The 18,933-nt window shown below is 45.7% G+C and overlaps 3 protein-coding genes across 9 annotated transcripts; 2 read left to right on the plus strand and 1 right to left on the minus strand.

Moving 5' to 3' along the window:
• Nucleotides 1-288: 288 nt before the first annotated feature.
• On the plus strand, nt 289-7,953 carry glyr1 (glyoxylate reductase 1 homolog (Arabidopsis)). 6 transcript variants are annotated; one of them, XM_062565995.1, is made up of 16 exons: nt 289-421; nt 1,351-1,387; nt 1,466-1,545; nt 1,638-1,776; nt 1,954-2,064; nt 2,524-2,607; nt 3,651-3,740; nt 4,048-4,098; nt 4,214-4,287; nt 4,397-4,496; nt 4,612-4,722; nt 4,804-4,905; nt 5,096-5,258; nt 5,422-5,601; nt 5,730-5,854; nt 6,138-7,953. In XM_062565995.1, the coding sequence occupies exons 1-16, from the start codon at nt 384-386 to the stop codon at nt 6,210-6,212; spliced, it is 1,560 nt and encodes a 519-aa protein (XP_062421979.1). In that variant the 5' UTR covers nt 289-383; the 3' UTR covers nt 6,213-7,953. The 6 variants fall into 6 exon arrangements, with proteins under 6 accessions (XP_062421979.1, XP_037331918.1, XP_037331919.1 ...); XM_037476021.2 differs by having other exon boundaries at nt 3,651-3,704; XM_037476022.2 differs by lacking the exon at nt 3,651-3,740.
• Nucleotides 7,954-9,608: 1,655 nt separating this feature from the next.
• On the plus strand, nt 9,609-16,575 carry rogdi (rogdi atypical leucine zipper). Its single transcript, XM_037476942.2, has 11 exons — nt 9,609-9,812; nt 10,809-10,880; nt 11,186-11,268; nt 11,497-11,551; nt 11,630-11,710; nt 13,270-13,365; nt 13,470-13,568; nt 14,127-14,240; nt 14,319-14,368; nt 14,765-14,891; nt 15,397-16,575. The coding sequence occupies exons 1-11, from the start codon at nt 9,738-9,740 to the stop codon at nt 15,436-15,438; spliced, it is 894 nt and encodes a 297-aa protein (XP_037332839.2). The 5' UTR covers nt 9,609-9,737; the 3' UTR covers nt 15,439-16,575.
• Nucleotides 16,576-17,032: 457 nt separating this feature from the next.
• Nucleotides 17,033-18,476, minus strand: smim22 (small integral membrane protein 22). Of its 2 annotated transcripts, none has more exons than XM_037476943.2 (4): nt 18,340-18,476; nt 17,795-17,919; nt 17,409-17,476; nt 17,033-17,106 (listed from the first exon to the last, which is right to left on the minus strand). In XM_037476943.2, exons 2-4 carry the CDS (start codon nt 17,913-17,915, stop codon nt 17,059-17,061), a joined length of 237 nt encoding a protein of 78 aa, XP_037332840.2. In that variant the 5' UTR covers nt 17,916-17,919; nt 18,340-18,476; the 3' UTR covers nt 17,033-17,058. The 2 variants fall into 2 exon arrangements, with proteins under 2 accessions (XP_037332840.2, XP_062422151.1); XM_062566167.1 differs by lacking the exon at nt 18,340-18,476 and adding an exon at nt 18,002-18,133.
• Nucleotides 18,477-18,933: the final 457 nt, after the last annotated feature.

Here is an 18,933-nt window from a genome sequence, read left to right on the forward strand (position 1 = left end):
AACGTTGCATTTAATGAACAAAGTTACTGTCTACTTACTGTCAAATCAAATTAGGAACGCCTAAACAAAAATCTTATACCAATCAATATTAAAATCAATATTTATTGACCATTCTTAGTATATCAAATGATATATACGTGTGTGTATGTATATATATATATATATATATATATATATATGTGTGGAATGCACTTTGGATAAAAGCCTCAGCTAAATGACATGTAATGTAATATAATGTAATATAATGCATGCATTACGCCAAGAAAACCAGCGAACGGAGCAGCGGATGTGACGTAGGAGGAGGGGCTTGTCGTCACATGTGATTAGTGGGTGTGTGTTGTCTTTTCCCTTCAGTCAGTGCGACGTTTTATTAAAGTTGTAAGATGGCGACGATGCATCTGAGGATTGGCGATCTGGTGTGGTAAGATAACCCTTGAATATTGTTCAACGCCTCCGGTCCCACTAACGTACTTGCATGGCCTAAAGTAGTCATTTGTTTAGTTGGTCCACGGTGAACGTTGCGTGTTGGGTGACAGCCGCCTTCTCGGTTAGTCGATAGTCGACCCAAACAAATCGCTGGCCGAGCTGACTCAGCCAGCAACCGTCGTCAGCTGCTAGCTAACGTTAGCTAGCGGACGAGCTAACGGTACGGGAAAGGGATCGCCTTAATACGTGTACTTCCAGATGGAGAGCACTCTTTGTTTAATCGCCCTTCTCGCGCGGCTGGGTTGTTGTGTAAAGTTGGTCGGTGTGTTTCCGTCTCCAGTGTTTGGGCGGTGTTTTTGTAGCACTTCCGAGGCGGATGTTCCCGAGCGGCTAGCTAGCTGTTCCTGTAGCTGTCTTCCGTGTTGACTGCTGCGGACCGCTGTGGGTCGTCTCCCGCGACACCGGCTCGCTTCTCTCCACAATGACACACAAGTGTGTCGGCCCCTCGCGGTAGCACCGTAGCCCCGGTTCGGGTTTGTCGTGGTGGCGAGGAGCTGTTCGGTTCAACAACCGACACCTCCCTGCAGCCTTAGTGATGTCGACAACCAGCCACAAGCCGAATGAACCATCGCAGTACCAGACGGAGCTGGAAGTATCACGTGGGAAACCTATTCCATAACTTTACTGTTATTAATGGTAGCACACCAAAACTAATGTTCTACATATGTGGGCTCATTGTTGTTGTACTGCAGGAGGTGGAATGTGCTTTTGATTATTTATAAATGTGATTTAAAATGCTTCACTCGTACAAAGTGTAGCTTAGAGGCAAAACATTCCATACATCAATGGGCTTGTTCTTGTTGTACTACAGTAATTCGTGTTGACACTAGCTTGGCGTCTAAAAATGTGTCCCTCTTCTTTCAGGGGGAAGCTTGGTCGCTACCCACCATGGCCGGGGAAGGTAAGCAGTGCAAATAGCCCACCAGCTGATTGGTGATAGTGGGCCAGTGTAGGATGACTTTATTTATTTACATTTTAGGTTGTAAGCCCTCCGAAGGACTTGAAAAAGCCCAGGGGCAAGAAATGCCATTTTGTCAAATTCTTTGGAACTGAAGACCAGTAAGTATGCCGAGCGAAGCTCCTGCCCTGACTCACCTGACCTGTACTTCTCCTTCAAACGTGTGAGAGCTGCTTCCTGTGTGCCTGTCCAGTGCCTGGATCAAAGTAGAACAGCTGAAGCCCTACCATGCCCACAAAGAAGAGATGATCAAGATTAATAAAGGCAAGCGCTTCCAGCAGGCGGTCGATGCAGTGGAAGACTTCCTAAAGAAAGCCAAGGGGAAAGAACAGGTGAGGACATGTCATTCAAATGGAGGCATCCCCCCCCTGGTGGTTACCTACATCTGAGCCACACAAGTCACCTGTTCTGCTTCAGTAGTATGAACGCCATTGTCACCACCACCCTACATTCACACCGCTGACAGCCTGTCTTCCATAGCGCAAAGTGACGAGCTGTGTTTCCGACAGAACTCAGATGGCAAAGGAGACTCAAAAGGAAAGAAGACACCCACCAAGCCACTGAAGATACTGGAGGAGGACGACGAGGATCTCAGTGCCCTGAAGGATCCCTCTGAGAAGGTCGGTGGAAGTTCATTATTTCTAATACAATGATAGAGCTAAATGCGGACTGTAATAAAGGCGTTCATAAAACCATCACATGCTTCTATTATGCAAAGTCTTTATGCATTCAAAATGTAATTTATTTTTAATTTCTTCCAATAGTTTTTTAGTTTTAACGTGAAATGGCCTCCACACAGTCCTCCAGATAGAGGACGTATCACTCGGAGTATAAACCACTTAATAAACCTCCACTTGATGAGCTCTTTGAGAGGACCTGTCAATCATCAGAGGCTTTTGACCTGACCTCCTCGTAGACCCCTAAGGTTTACTGGTCTGACGTTTCTCCCTCCATCCCAATGAAAGCAACGCAACATTTGGTCCTCCGTATACGACCAACCCTAGAGCAGATACGGACCCCTCCAGCTTCACCACTTGATTTCGAAAGGTGAATGTGTGTGTGTCTCTCTCCTCCTCAAGGATCTAACTGACTCTGACCCCGAGCCGTCCACTCTGGAGAGGCTGGGGGCTGGACCAGGCTCAGGATTCAATTGGGAGAGCAGTGTAGGTGAACTCGTTCTCCCCCAGCCTGCCTGGCCTTGCTGTTCTTCTACCTGACCTCCAGCTTTGTCTTTAATCACCAGCCCCTGCTTTCCCTTCTCCCCTGTTTGGTGCTCACCCCTGACCTGTTTGTCTGGTGCGTGCTGTTGATATGGTCACCAGGTCTGCTCACCCACAAACGTGTGACTTCCTCACCAGCTTGCTGCTTTCCAGGGTTGACTGGTAGTACTCAGGACCAGTGTTGTCTCTGTCTCTCTGTGTTTGCTCTGTATGTCAGTGGAAACGTGTACAAACTACTAACCTGGCCGTACGAGGCCACATCCACACTACTACGTCTTTGTTTTAAACATGCACTACGCCTGAAGCGCGTCGCGTCTTCGTTGGGGGTGGTTGGAAACTCATCTGCGTTCACTACTTGATTGGTTCCTAGCAGTCGCGAGGGGTCCATCGCTGATTGGTCTCGCTCCCATCACGTGACCGCTTCCAGAGAGGGAACCAACGGCACAGCTACCAGTGATTTATGTTACTCTCATCACCCTTTTCACCATCACACCGTTGCGCGCATGCCATGTGAGCGCTAATGGTCATGTGATTGACGGTTTCCAAAGTTTGCCATGTGGATGCAGATCATGTCATTGAAGATTCTCCCCTTGTGAGCGTGATGTTTCTGTTTTAAAGCGTGGGTAGAGCGAAGAGAGAAGAATCCTACCGGATGAACTACTCAATGATTGCACCAGTAGCTTGCTGGGTTTTTTAATGATCAGCTTCCTTGTCACTGACTGCCATGGAGATGACCTGTAAATGTGCACAGCATGAGGCCTTGAACTCTTGTCCCTGCTCTGTGTTGGTGGGCAGCCGCTGTGGCTGACTTGCTGTTTCTTTTCAACCTGACTGATCTGTGCCGCTTCCCACTGGTTACACACTGTAGGCATTTTGAGAGACCTTGTTAAATGCAATGGGAGCCGTGGCGTGTCAGCATGGCGCCCACTCTGCCGTCGGTCTGGTGAATACATACGGCCTTACAGTGAACTGTTCTTCTGTTGCAGCCTGTGAAGGACGACCCACATTTCCATCACTTCCTCCTCAGCCAGTCTGAGAAGGTAAGAGGAAGCACGCTCAGTGTGCTGACTTCACAGGTTGGGTTCCACATCAACCGTTGGCTCTTCCTGTGTGATCTGGTCCCGTAGTCCGTGTGAGACTCTTATGGTCTCCTTTCCTATAGAACAGGTCCATGGCTTCTGGTTTTATGAAACAAACTATAGATCGTTATCATGTGTCATTTCCGTCTCTACAGCGTCATGTTTACGATTCTCTGCTCTCTGTATCCGCCCCGCACGCACCCAACCACACACGCTCTCCCACAGAGGAAGAATGTCGTTGTCTTTCCACCGTAAAGTGTGTGTGGAGGGTAGATTGTTCATCTGTCTGACTGTTTCCCCACAGCCAGCATCATCGATGGAACCCATCAGCAAGCGGCTGAAGATCATAGAAGAGGTGAATAATAGTAAAACAAACTTCCTTTCCTGTTAACTTGGTATTTCCAAAAAGCACATATCAGGAGGTGCAAAGCTGGTTACGGCTTCACTGTGACTGTGTGCTCTGACTGCAGGAGTCAGGGTCAACATCTATCCAAGCAGCAGACAGCACAGCCATCAACGGCAGCATCACACCCACGGATAAGAGGCACGCAGCATCACCACACCAGTATCGGGAAGAACTGAATCAGACACAGCACTGAGGATGACTCGAGTGTTGGCGTGCTCCTCATGTGTGTGTTCTTTGTGTTCTTCAGGATAGGGTTCCTGGGTCTGGGTCTCATGGGCAGCGGTATAGTCTCCAACCTGTTGAAAATGGGCCATGTCGTCACAGTGTGGAACCGCACAGCAGAGAAGGTACTGCAGTACATGACGAGTTAACTGTTGAGCAGAGATCGTGTGTAGGTTGAAGAGTTTGAAGGAGGAACTCTTTCAATGCCCTGTGTTGATTTAAAATGTCTTGTTGTTTCAGTGCGACCTGTTCATCCAGGAGGGGGCCAGGTTAGGCCGGACTCCTGCAGAGGTGGCTTCCACGTGTGATATCACTTTCTCCTGTGTTTCTGACCCGAAAGCTGCCCGGGATGTGAGTACTAGCTCCAGTTACCGGCTCCCTGTTGATGTGACAGTCACTAGCCTTCACCAACTGGTCTTTGTGGCTCTGTAGTTGGTCTTGGGGCCCAGCGGAGTGCTGCAGGGAATCAGGTCCGGCAAGTGCTATGTGGAGATGTCCACTGTGGACCCTGGGACCATCACAGAACTCTCCCAGGTGAGCAGTACGCCACACACGCACACACACCTCGTCCTGTAGTTCTACCTTGTCTTTAGTGCACGGTAAAGAATCATGGACTATTAAAGTATATGTTTAACCACAATAAGCTATTCCCCCCCCCCCCATATAATGGTAAAGGAAAAACAATATGCGTGGATTAAAGTGTTGTTCTGTGTTTGAATGTGAGGTGATCACATCGCGGGGCGGCCGTTTCCTGGAGGCCCCGGTGGCAGGAAGCCAGCAGCTCTCCAACGATGGGATGCTGGTCATTCTGGCGGCCGGCGACAGGACCGTCTACGAGGACTGCAGCAGCTGCTTCCAGGCCATGGCCAAGACCTCCTTCTTCCTGGGTATGTAGGGTCAACTGGTCACATCAAACTGCTAATGTTGAACCCCTTCCAGGCCATTTCTTGGCTCCAGGTAGTTCCTGATCTCTAAAAAATGTTTGAATTGTTGATGCTGATGACCAGCAGTGTGGAGACGGCTGCTTCATGTGTCTGCATGTGTTCTCAGGGGAAGCGGGCAATGCAGCGAGGATGATGCTGATCCTCAACATGGTGCAGGGCAGCTTCATGGCCACCATCGCAGAGGGGCTGACCCTGGCCCAGGCCACGGGCCAATCACAGCAGACCTTCCTGGACATCCTGTGCCAGGGCCAGATGGCAAGCACCTTTGTGGACCAGAAATGCCAGAGTAAGTCCACACAAAGGACGTTCTGAAGACACTGGTGGTTGTTTGTCATTTCTCTGTTTGTCGTCAGTAGTTTTCAAACAGAAATGTAGTACTATACTAGTAAAAACCTTTCTCCATGCCTCGGACAGATATTTTACAGGGCAACTTCAAGCCAGACTACTATTTGAAACATATTCAGAAGGACCTGAGGCTAGCCATCTCCATGGGCGACAAGGCCAACCATCCGACCCCGATGGCCGCGGCCGCCAACGAGGTACACCTCAAACATTCTCTGTTTAAGTTGTCTGTTAGAATGCAAACTACATTTAAGTTCCCTGCTAGATGCTTTTGGTAAAAACTTTTGTAATAAAAAATGTTTTTACAAACTTCCCGAGCTTAACTTCCCATGTAAACTTTCCGCCCCTTTGCAACCCTAATGCTATCTCGGTGTGTGTGTGAATGGTGAAAGCACTCTGGTCACAAGACTAGAACTGATATATTTAAGTAAGAATAACCAGAGGAGCGAAGCATGAAACTGTTCCTCTGCTTTTCTGCAGGTGTACAAGAGGGCGAAGGCATTGGACCAGTCGGACAACGACCTCTCTGCAGTCTACCGGGCCTACATTCACTAGACCACACTCTAACCCCCTTCTTATTTCACCCCTGTCATGTAATGAGTTTTTAATTTAATTTTAAACCCTGGTTGTTTTATTTCCTTTTGCCATAGACATGTTAGCTGGGGCTGTGATTCCTCTGTTCGAGACTATGAGGGTGGAACGTTTGCTGTTAGATGGCTCCAGATGAGCATGTACTACTGCAGTTTGATTTGTGATGGCTGTCATGTGGTTAAGTGATGCTTGGCGAAGACGAGGGTTCCAGAGCCGGGACTCCAGCTTCTGTGGATGCATAAACCTGAACCATTTTTGTTGTTAATGTGCAAATAACAAGTATATTTAATGAAGTGGGATCTTTGCTTTTCTTTTAAAATGTCTAGAATTCCAGGAGACAAACCATCACAAACATGCCACTGCATTGCCTTATTATTGTAACCCCTCGTGTCTCCGTTATTTATTTGGTTCTTTCCTTTTCATGGAGCAGTTTAGCCATGGCTTGTTGCTGTATTTGAAAGCTCCTTTTCTGCTTTGTTTTTGTTTTTTCTTGAACAGAGCAACAAATGTGAGGCCTTTTAATGCAGTAATAATGAATCCTACTCAATGAGGCTTGAGATTTCAATGTTCAAAACTTTTGATCTTGTGTTTGAAAGAATTCTCATTTGAAATAATTTTCTGTTTTAATGCATTACTCAATAATGCATTACTCCTGAATCTAGATGAATCCACATAGTCCATTTTAACTTTAACGTCACATTTAAGCTCCAGCGTTGCCAGTCGACTTCTTATCTGGTGGTTTGAGGCAAGGTATTGAAGGATGGTTTGAGACCTGAGGGGATTTAAAGTGAGCTAGTGAAAGGGCTTCAGGTGAGTAATTGAACACTTCCACTAGAATGAGATGTGCAATAGATCCAACATCTACATCTACACCTCAGGTCAGGAGCTGCCTGTAGTCTGACACACACACACACACACACACACACACTCAATCTTTTGGTCCTATTTATGCTGTGAGAAGGTGTAACCTCGTACCGGAATCAGACATTAACCGAAGTGGTCCTGTTACTGCAGGTCTAATGGGTCAGAGTGGACTTATTCTGTGTAATTATGACTTGATGGGTGGCATGTATTTTATGCTCTTTTTCCTTTAGTTTGCACGTTCGTTCTAGATCAGGCGTACTCGTTTATTAAATAGCATCAGATGTCTTTTCAAAATGACTTGCATGTTGGGTTAGGAAAGTCTTCTCTGGGTGAGGGCCTCTACTATGTAGTCTCTGACCCCACATAAGTATGCAGATGCTAAAGAAGCGGGCCCAGAGGGGTTGTATGTTGGAGACTTGTCTCTTATCGGGGGACCGATCGCGTAACGCCTTGAAATCCGAGCTGGAGGCGTGCGTCTGTGTGACCCTTTCTGGAGATTAAGTTGTGGGTTGGTTTCCTTTGGAATATGGCCAAACATAACAATTCTATGACGCCAGAAGGCCGTGTCTATTGTTTTGGGGCCCCCTGGTGTGAGGAAGAACGTGCAGAAGAGTGCAACTATTAGAGCTATTTTCCATCCGCCCCAGTACAAACTATCGGTCCACAATCTCCAAGCTCCCATAAAACAGTGGTTCATATAATCTGGGTCACATTGACATTGATGACTCTGATCCTGTTGAAAGAAAACAAAGAGTTTTAGGGAATATTTGATTTTGTGTAGCTTACATGTGGAAGTATCAAGACTGTTGTGCTGTTTAATAAACCCTCTCCTGATTACTGACATGGGTCATGTTTAATCTCTGGTCGTCCTGTCGAGGAAGGCACTGAACCTCCGGTGGGTCACGAGGGTCACGCCTGCGTCTGGCATGGCGCCTTTGCCATCATCGGTGTGTGAGTGAGAAGCCTTTTAAAAAGTCAATTTACCTTTTGTTTTGTATTTTTTATTAAAACTCTTTTTATTTGCCTCTAAACTAACCCATTTGCATCTCAATATTTGTTTTTACTTCCCTGCCTCTTCTGTGGCTTACAGCCCCACACTTACTGGATTCCTAACACATGTACATGTAGGCCTACTTCTCATTTTAAAAGGTTCAGTAATCCTAGAAAAAGCTGCATCTTATAATATTTGTAGTTCTTTGTAAGTATGATGAGCAGCAAGGGTTGTGTTTTAATGGAGTTCTAAGCTTCAGAGCGAGGGCGTAACCATGGTTTAGACATTGGCTAGGTCCAAGTGAATATCATTTTCTTTTGTTAAGTGCATACCCTACAATTTTATATTTATAGATAAAAAAATCGCACATTTAGAACATTTCGAGGACTACATTGACCATTTGAATTCACATCTAAAGGAATAGTGTAATTGTATCTGTGCTTTTATTTGCTTTGTTTGGCTCGGGATCGAGTTAGTTACTGTAGGCTTGGCTCTGCTCCAGTCAAATCTTCCATTACTCCAACAAGTTAACTAACACTACGTTCTTTGCTCTCAACTGACTGACGAAAAAGTGATTGGAACCAACTTGCGTTGTCATGGTTACCAAAAATCGCAGTGTACAATTAGGAGGGGGGAATTCACAGAAAAATAAGGAAATAAATGAGACATAAGAGGCCCACAGGGTTCATAAAAGGAGAACATATATTTGACATATTTTCTGTTGCATATTGGGGGGGGGGGGGGTATCCCTCCCCCAGAGAATGCATGGTTACGCCCTTTTCCTCAAAGACACAAACCTCTTCTTCTTTGTTTGATAGGATTCTTGTGTAAACTTCCAGCTCAATCCTTTGAGGAGAACCCTGTAGACGTGACAGGCCGTGACAGTCAATTGATGCACTTATTAACAATAATGATACTCGACCTCTACTTCTAGTAGTAGAATGTGGACATGAAGTGGGGCAAAGATTCCGGAATCTTTCATTGGGAATCCCTCTGGAGCTTCCTTTGTGCCGAGGTTAAAGTAGGCTGCAGCTTTCTGTCTTTGTGTAAAGATCTAACACATGTTATGCACTGTTGTAAAACTTTAGAGAAAGCCCAGAGTAACTACAGTGGACCACATATGCGGTCAAACTGACACGACTTTCTGGATTGTGCAATGAGCGCGGAGGTACATCTCTGTCAGCCCTTGTGCTTACCCGCTGACTCCACTGAGCAACACTGCGCCACCAAACCTTATTCTAACGTGAACGGAAGTAGTATCCCCAAATAAGGACTAGTGGGTGGAGCCACATAAATAATGAACGCGTGACCATCCTAATGCTGCATTCAGGTATTCTCGGAATTCTCTTTGAGCCAGTGGATGCATAAACATGAAAACCTACACCATGACGAATAAAAGACTAAACCATATATAGCTGAGAATACATGTAATGATGCTTATGCTATCGCAGTACCTATGCAGAGGGTCGTTTCTACCTTTGCGTTTCCCAATGATTTGGTCAATTTTCCGACAGCACATGAAGGCAGCATAGCCGCGGCTAATACAGAAACGTTAGGTAGCGAGACCTTCATCGAGAGGAGAGGGTCGTGTTCTGAAGGGTTAGCCCGTAGTTTCTGTCCGTGTTCTGTGCAAAATGCTCAACCCGCAGAGGTCTCTGTCCGAGCTGCCCAAGATGTCAGCTGCCAGTCAAGTGGAAAGAGCCGTGTTGGTAAGCTGCACTGCGCTCTTAGGCTCCATTGCCAGCTGCCGTCCGTCGGTCAACATAGCGTGTGTTGATAATCAACGTCTGGACAGTAACGTAACACCTAGTGGAACGTCAGTAACGTAGCACCTAGTGTTCCGTCAGTAACGTATCACCTAGTGGAACGTCAGTAACGTAGGGGTTGGTGTACCGTCAGTAACGTAGGGGTTGGTGTACCGTCAGTAACGTAGCGGCTGGGGTACCGTCAGTAACGTAGCGGCTGGTGTAACGTTAGCTGCTGGTAGCCAGGAGGGACGTCAGTATCCGCGCGCTACAATGCAGGTGGACAGGGCTCGCGCTGACAGTCATTCTGTTAGGATGTCAACATCTGGAAAGGCGTTGTGGTGATCCTAAGAAATGATGAGGTAGCCGACCACCAACAGACGTCACACGACAGGCCCGTATGTGCACCTTGTATCCTTACTACCAATCACGCGCCATAGTGTCCCATAGTGCTACCTGAGTTGCATTAAGTATGTTTCCTTGTTATATTTGCCATGGTCTTAAGAAATGGAGGCCCGAAAGGCTACATTTAAATGAAGATCTAAGACCGCATCATCAGATGAAACTATTTTAATGTGAAATACTTGTATTCGGTTAGTACGTGTGGATATCATAGGTACGGTGCCTTTTTCGCCCACCTTCATAAATAAAAGTATTTGGACGTTTGTTTGTTGCAGGGCTGTATTGTCCACGTTAGCCTTAGCAAGGAGCTCATAATTGACTGCATACCATCATACGTGTAGAATAGAATAAAGTACAAATGAGCAACACGAAACTAAGCAAGCTATAGCTCACATAGTGCATAGTTCTTTGTTAGTGCTCAGACTAAGGAAACAGCACCGTAATGGAGGAAGGGTTACAAATACACAAAGATGTAAACTTAGTAACCCATGCAGGATTAAGTATGAAGTGTCCCACTGTATCATTCTGAGGATGAATGTTTTTTTGACCTATTTTCAGGAGGAGGAATTCAACTGGCTGCTGAAAGAAGAAGTGCATTCTGTTTTAAAGCAGCTCCAGGACGTCCTCAAGGTAAAGGTCAAGCTTTCATGTAAACACTGTGGCAACGGCTGGGAGAAGTGGTTGAGATCACATCCGCAGCATTAAAGGGCCATTCCAGCAATTCCAGCTACACATGTACTATTTCGTCTGTAAAAACGGACTGTACTTGCAAATACATGTATATATCTTTTCTAGTTGTAACTCGATTTTAGACCACAAATCGAACTGTACATCTGAAATGATGCATCTATAAGGACAGAGACTCTGAGGCTGTGACTTCACAACACTGTGATTAAGATTAATTTCTAACTGTACGTTTTCTCTGCCATCAACAGGAGGCTTCTAGACGTTTCTCCATGCCAACGCCAGGCCTTGAGAGTCAGCAAAAACAGGAAAACTTTATCCTCGGCAGCTCAACGTAAGCCTCTGTCCATTTCTATCATGGTGTACAGTCAATATGGACATAATATGTGTAATACAATGGTAAGTGTATAAATAGGTCCTGTGTCTTATTCCTGTGAAGGGAGTGGGAATTATGCTCTAAATAGTGCATAGTTGTAATGTTCAGATCAGTGCTCTGTCTCACCTGCTGTAAAGCCTCCCCTTGCCTTTTGTTAAAAATAAAATGTGATGTGTTGTTCTGCAGCATGGATCAAGTGAAGGGAGTGCTGACTCTGCAGGGAGAGGCTCTGACTCAGGCCGTGAGTTTGAGCTATTCTCATTGAGTTGGTTTTCCCTCAATGTGAAAGTGATGTGTAATGTTTTGCTTTTCTTAACAGGACATAAACCTGAAGGTTGCAAAGAGTAGCCAAGTGTTGCATTTTCAGTTCAGAGACGACAAGCTGTGGAAACTGCAGCAGGTACAGTATGTTCAGTTTGAGGTTTGGTTCCAGTCTGATTTGTTTCCTCTTTCAGGGAGCTCCTCCACTTGTGTCCACTACAATGGACATTTTGACTGAGATATTGAATCTCATTGTCTCATTCAGTCAGTGCTTGTCCTCACCACCTCACCTCACCGAGTCTAAAGCGACCCACAAAGTTGGCTCCAAGAAGATTCTAACATTAACGTCTCCCGGGGTGTGTCCTCTGTGTGCAACCCAACGTGACTGGCTGCACTGATGCTGCTGCTTGTTGAAACTCACAAAGCAAATGAGTTCTCAGCTGTCACAACACAGATATGTGTTCACAAGTTAACTGACTTCACCTAAATCTCAAATGTAGTTTTGATTGTTGTAAATAGGTTAATGGAATGTAGCCATGCTTTTTAGATAAAGAAAAAAAACAATAGTATTTCTTGGAGGTAAAGCACAAGTTTCAAAACTATTTCAAGATGGTTGAGGTTTGACATTGACCTCTCCAGGTTGAGGTTAGATCAGGGGGTTCAATCCGTTTTTTCCTGAGGGCCACATACAGAAAACTATAAGAAGGTAAATTACGTTTGATAATTGAACATTCTCTCATTGAGCCACAGATTGGTTCTTCATTGTCCCGAATGAAGGGGAAGAGAAGATGAGAAATAGGGAATGTGTATCAAGCTTATTATTCAAATAAATTATTGGGATTGTTCACACAACTAAGGTTTGTTAAAAAATTGCTTTAGTTTAAAAAACTTTTATTGATTGAGTATATTAAGTCTTTGGGCTTATTGACAAATGAAAACTGAGTGTATATTTTGAACTCCCCTGTAATGGGAGAATGTTGCGCTCAGTGGGAGCAGCGATTGGTCGCTTTGGTCAGGAGGAAGTTCGGTGGTTGAGACGTGAAGGACGTCACGGAGATGCGTTCATGTGCGCATACAGCTGTGGTACCAGCTGCTCTTTGCCTGTAGTCTCTTGTTGAGGTGATCAGCGAGATCAACTAAAAAATATTGTGGATATTTGATCTCAGGGAATAAACGCGCTGCAGCACGGAGCCGCGACTCTCAGAACGTAGAGTCGGTCCCGCATGCAGCATCGACATCAGAGAGGAACGCTTGAAGTTCTCTGTGGTAAAGCCCTCGTCCTTTTAAGAAGTGCAATACAGGGGCCAATTAAAAACCGATGGCGGGCCGTAGTTTGGAAGCCCCTAGATTAGATGTTGACCTCTACAGTCGAGGTTAGACGTTGACTTCTAACGTTGAGGTTAAGGAATTCAGAGTTTGTAATGATTTGTCCCGGTTGTATACAGATGTAGTAAATCAACCAACGCGTGGCTTGATAGATGCAGTGAATCCTGCCAACAAGTTTTGGAGATAAGCCACTCCCCTTCTCCATTGTGGATTAAGGAATGTGGCGAATAACCGTAAATGGTCCCAGGTGAAACATGACCAGACTGGCTTTGTTGTTGGGCTGGACTTACCATAATACTGTGTGAACTTATTTGGCTTTCAATATAAAATGTTCCTGACATTTCCACATCTTTGCTTCTGTTCATCCATCAGATTCAGGATGCCAGGAACCATGTGAACCAGGCCCTCCAGCTGCTTGGGAGCCACGATGAGAGCTACCACTTCAAGACAGGGGCTGAGGTTAATAAGGTCTGTCCCCTGTGTTCCCATGGCAACCGTACCCGGATCCTACCAGAACAGGCTGTTACTTTGTTGATGACTGTAGTCTCATGTCTCTGTTACTGCTGGAACAGCTCATGGACGCAGTGATGCTCCAGCTGACGAGAGCACGGAACCGCCTCACCACCCCGGCCTCCATGACGCTGCCTGAGCTGGCCACCAGTGGTCTGATGGTAGAGGACGCACGTGCACGCGCACGCACACACAGACGATAGTCACTAGATCAAGGGTGTACCCCTGGGAGTACGTGAAGGCACTGCAGCATCCCTGGCTGAATTATGGTCTGCAGTCTTAAACTGATGGTCCATAGGTTTTTAATTGTAAGTAAAACACTGTAAGAACTAAGGAAAAATGAGGAAAAATAAATATGAACACTGATTAGCAGCTTATACAGAAAAGAAAAAACCTAAAACAATATTTTGCAAATTTGAACAGATACTAACCTTGTGCCCCTGTCAACCAGGTGCTAAATTAGTGTTTCAGTGTTTTATAAGTTTTTCCGTGCTTTTAGCGTTTTTTAGATTTACTCCGGATAGCGCTTTTACTTTCACGACCTTTGAAATATTCAACAAGTTTAAATTCATAAACAGAATTTCTTATGTTTAGTTTAGTATTCAAATTCCTTATCTGACAAGTCTCCCCCATACTAACCTGCCAGAGGCCTTTTCTGAAGCTCTCTGTCAGCTCCATATTCCTCTGGTGAGCTTTGTGTGTGTCTCCTTCACCTGCAGAAAATGTTCACTCCTCCCATGCCTGGGGATGTGATGGTGAACTTCTACATCAACTTAAGCAAACTGTGCCTGACCGTCTACCAGCTCCATGTGCTGCCTGCCAACACCATGAAGGTCAGACCTTGTGGCCCTGCTGCTCTTTGTGAGGCCCCGCCATGTGACATGTGACCCATGTTTCCCTGTTTTGTCTAGAACTTCAAGCCAGCTGGAAGCTCAGTGCTGCACAACCCAGGAGCAATGTTGTAAGTCCTTCCTTTCTTTTGGCTTGATACATAAACAGTGTAGAGTTACTTTCTAAACCAATCTTGCGTTAAAGTGACACCGATGCACCATTTCAGTTCGTAACCCAAAGAAGGCCAATGTTTGAGTTGATCTGTTCTGGTGACAAACATTCTCTGCAGCCTCTTTGCTCAAGTTCCTTCCTGGTGCCTCAGCTCAACTGACACACCGTATACCGAAATCTCTTCCCTTTGACACGAGACCCGCCCAGCACTCCTAGTGTCAGCAAATGCATCCAACTAATGAATTAGGTCCAACAATCGATGAATAGTTGATGGACAGAGAAAGATCATTAGTGATACTACATTACTGATCATTCTTGGATGTCACAGCTCTGTATCTCTGCCTATCATCCACAGTGAGCTCAACAACAACCACTTCGAGGTGAGCCACGTTCACAAGGTGGAGTGTGTGGTGCCCTGGCTCAACGACACGCTGGTGTTCTTCACCATCTCCCTGCAGCTGTGTCAGCAGCTCAAGGACAAGGTGGGTGTCATCCTCCCCCTTGACCAATCTTAAAGTGGTCCGCCTTCTTAAAGCTGCACATCCATATCCACAGCGGCAGATCATGACTTTCCTACCTCAAGAGCAGGCCTATAGCTTCCTCTTCTATTAAACATGCAACTAAGTTAGATTACAAGTTACTTTATTAGTTACATTCAGCAGCTGCCGACAACCCCCCCCCCCCCCCCCCCCCCCCGTCTCAACATAAAAATGACAACTGGTTATCCCAACACTCACTTTATCTAGTCGAATCGGGGGGTTGCTGTGCTGCTGACCATGTGACTGGCTAACGTACGGCTGACGGGTTGTTGTCACCCGCACTCTGCTAGCGGGGCGGATGTTTGTCCGCTGGTACGCATGTGCATATACGGACATATGCACACACGTGAAAAAAGCGCATCTCTCACTCCTTGTGGCTTTGACCAGGTATTTATCATGTATATGCAGAAGGCTGGCTAAGCTCCCCTGTGTCCTCCCCTCCATGCAGATATCAGTGTTCTCCAGTTTCTGGAACTACAGACCTTTCTGATCCACTTCCTGTCCTCCTCCAGAGTGCAAAGGACGTCCTGGGAAGATCCTCATTACTTTTACACATGTATTTCTCCCGCTGTTACTCAGTCTCAAGTGTTGCATGGTTAGCTGAAGGAGCCAATCAAACCCCCATTGTGTGTGTGTGTGTGTGTGCGCGAGCGTGTGTGTGCCGACTTGAACTCCTCCATGAATAATTTTGTTCTAAGAATGCATTGTGTGATTATTTGTTGCATTGCTGACTGAGATTTGTTCTGTGTTACTGTGTGGAGCACAGTAACACAGCTCGTAGGATACATACAAGTAAACACCGGAGGAGGGTTCAAGGCTCCACTACGGAGGCTCAAGTACTGACTCTTTAGAAAATGCACACACACCTTTTAGGAGCCATCATTTATTATGTGCATGTACTACATCCAGCAGTACTAGAGAAGCAGGCCCACCCCCCTCTCATCTCAGGTAGGTGAGGGAAGAGAAGATGAACCTTTTGTGAATTCACTGTGAAACCTCAAATCCATCCTGATTGGTTTAGAGATGCTTCTCAAAGGGCCGGTGTAGAGGGGAGGGAGGCCGGCCCCTCGGCTCTCTCCTCCCTTCCCTCATGTGTAGGACAGCCCTGTCTAGTTGGGAAGAGCAGCAGCTGGATGTGTAGATTTGAAGGACTCCTTGTAAGCGTTTAGAAACAGGACTGTGGGTTTCAGGTGGTCTTACACTGCTGAACTCCTAGTCTGCATATCGTATTTTTCCAATCGACCCTCTGAAGTCCTTGAGGGGGCACTTGGCTGTGTGCTAGCACTCTGAGCGTTGTCTGTCCCACCTGTAATCCATCATCTAGGTTAAATCAAGACGATGGATTACAGGTGGGACACTAGTACCTCTGAGATGAGCTGAAGGGGCATTAGTGTGCGCGTTGGAGCTGTGGTTTTTATTCATATATTACAGTAAACATTCCCTGTTTGTTACGGCTTGGTTCTGACCAAATGATAAGATAGTTACCACGTCGACTTATGTTTGTCTGCTCAATCTTTCTATTTATTTGACACGTTTTGCACATGTTGTTAAAACACTAATCCAATCCTGAACAAATTACTTCATTCCACTAAGTGTTAATCTATTGTGAAGAGCTGCCTCTTATATTGTGCTGCATATATATATATATATTATAAAAATTACTGTGTATGGATGTGTAAAATGATCTGATACTTGTGCAATAAAAACATTGTAAACAATAAATTGTTGGACCTTTTCTGCATTGAAGCAACAATCAAAGATGTGTCATTACATGTTTATTATTAATGCATTACTAATTTAAATATGAACAAACAAACTGGGAGGAAGTGACATTCACATCCACAGAGTGTTTCCATCTCCCATGTGGTATCCTAGCAACACAGCAGTGATGGTAAAAAAGATCACATGTTCATGAGCAACAATAGAGGTGACATCAAATCAAAGTGTGTTCTCAGGAGAAAGACTAGACCAGGGGTGTCTAACTCCTTTTAGGGTAGGGGCCACACAATGCCCACCTCAATCTCAAGTGGGCCAGACCAGTAAAACCCTAAACAGTGGTCCGGGTGACGGGGGCGGGGTTAGAGGGACAGTCCCAGCTCCATCGGGGCGGTCAGGGCTCCAGAGCCAGGTTCTCTATGCCCACCTTCCATCTGCGAGGCTGGGGAGGAAGCACACAGCTCTGTCAGTACCCCCCCCCCACCTTTGTTCTACTACCACAGCATCTCTTTCCACCTCTCCTCAACACAGGCGGAAGGAGAAGGACCCGGATGAGCCGAGTCACAATGTCTACGTCCTACAGAGATTCCTCCTTTAAGTCCCCTCTTCAGACTACACCTTGACTAAAACACTAACAAACTGTAGCACTTAAATTGTACTTATAATGGCACTTATAATACTTATAATAGTGTGTGTGTGTGTGTGTGTGTGTGTGTGTGTGTGTGTGTGTGTGTGTACACACACCTTCTCGTCGCTGCAGCAGCAGCAGCAGCATCTGATAAGGACCAGGATGACCAGCAGTAGAACCATTGCTATGAACACACACACACACACTTCATCAGTGCTTGTGTCTGTCAGCTGGACCATCAGATCCAGTTCACTCCGCAGTGAAAGCCACATTCACAAAGCACACTTTGTTTACACTCTTAAATGAAGTAAGTTCAGCATGCTGGGTTCCTGTACAGTTCCTGACACATGGGACTGCTGTGGTCTCATCTTGTTGCTCCTTGAATTACCAACAGGGGTTGAAATGTAAACTTTCCATCACTTATTTTCACTAAAAATACAGTGGCACTGTTTTCTAGAAGTCATAAACACATCTTACGCTGCTTTCTTTCCCCTTTACTCACCAACAAAGATGAAGAAAACAGCAAAAGAGATGACGTCCCAGTCCGACTGGAAGAGGTGCTGTCTGGAAAGCTTGTGGCTGAGCTGATCCTCCAGCTCCTGCTGCAGGTCTTTGTGCTCCATCGCTCTGAGGACAACACGCTGGGTTCAGTCTCACCCAACGGGAGATTACACCATTCTGTGTGATTAAGAGAAGCTCCTAGCCTTACACGCCTGATACGTTGGCATTCATGCTTAGCATTAGCTGCGGAGCAGTCCAATCAAAGGAGGCAACGTTACACCCAGAGCAGTGTTGACACTCGTAGTTCTGTGTCAGGTCTGTCAGCCTTTACAGCACCATTAGAATACACTGTGAACTACCAGTACACACCAGTACATCAATGCACTACGGGCTGTGATCACTAGGAGGAATCACAAGACATTAGGCACAAGTTATGTTTCAATACTTTATTCTCCTGGAGACTAAACTAATTCTGATTCGCAGTCCAAGCCTTCAAAAGGTCCTGCTGAGTTAAACCGAGTTTAAACGCTTTAAAAGGTTCCTTACCTGTAGACGGAATCACTCCTTTCCCTCTTTCCGGGTCCAAAGGTCTACCTCACTCACCTGCCAGTCACGTGCACAGACAGCCTCTCAGTGGGTTTCCTCCTCACACAATGACGCACAATTACTGGAACAGCCACAGAGGTTTCACAGTCCAACCTTCCTCTTCCTCTTCACAGGGCGGGAGACGTCATTTAAACTGGGCCGAACAACACCTTCGAACGGTTACATCCTCGTACCTTATTGCTTAAATACGATAACAGCATTTTGTTCTTCATAATTGTTCAGCTACCGAAGCCATATTCAGCTCCTTCTGCTTGAATTAATATAAATCAAAATTCATACTATTTGTGTATATTGCTTCTCAATGAAGTTTTTTAAATCCTCTTAAACTGCTTCAACTCTTAAATTCTTGTATTTTCATCCTGGGTCTCTGACCATTCACCTATTTTTCGATCAGACGTTTAATTTAGTGTCTAAGGGGAACTTTAACGTGTGCATAGTTAAATATCTGTTATTCACTCTGCCCTTTGATCGGCTTGTTGACGGTCCCAGAAGTGCCATCACCGTGGCAACCGCACAGACACAAGTTGCACTCAG

Source organism: Pungitius pungitius, chromosome 12, assembly GCF_949316345.1.
Source record: "Pungitius pungitius chromosome 12, fPunPun2.1, whole genome shotgun sequence".
In the NCBI taxonomy this organism is placed as follows: domain Eukaryota; kingdom Metazoa; phylum Chordata; class Actinopteri; order Perciformes; family Gasterosteidae; genus Pungitius; species Pungitius pungitius.

Coding starts and splice junctions, on each gene's coding strand:
- glyr1 (XM_062565995.1), top strand. CDS start 384: ATGGCGACGATGCATCTGAGGATTGGCGATCTGGTGTG. Junction 3,741..4,047: donor TCAGTGTGCTGACTTCACAG/GTTGGGTTCCAC, acceptor GTTTCCCCACAG/CCAGCATCATCGATGGAACC. Junction 5,259..5,421: donor CAAGACCTCCTTCTTCCTGG/GTATGTAGGGTC, acceptor ATGTGTTCTCAG/GGGAAGCGGGCAATGCAGCG.
- rogdi (XM_037476942.2), top strand. CDS start 9,738: ATGCTCAACCCGCAGAGGTCTCTGTCCGAGCTGCCCAAGATGTCAGCT. Junction 9,813..10,808: donor AAGTGGAAAGAGCCGTGTTG/GTAAGCTGCACT, acceptor ACCTATTTTCAG/GAGGAGGAATTCAACTGGCT. Junction 14,892..15,396: donor GTCAGCAGCTCAAGGACAAG/GTGGGTGTCATC, acceptor CCCTCCATGCAG/ATATCAGTGTTCTCCAGTTT.
- smim22 (XM_062566167.1), bottom strand. CDS start 18,033: ATGCTAAGCATGAATGCCAACGTATCAGGCGT. Junction 17,920..18,001: donor AATGCCAACGTATCAGGCGT/GTAAGGCTAGGA, acceptor TGTTGTCCTCAG/AGCGATGGAGCACAAAGACC. Junction 17,107..17,408: donor GCTGCTGCAGCGACGAGAAG/GTGTGTGTACAC, acceptor CTTCCTCCCCAG/CCTCGCAGATGGAAGGTGGG.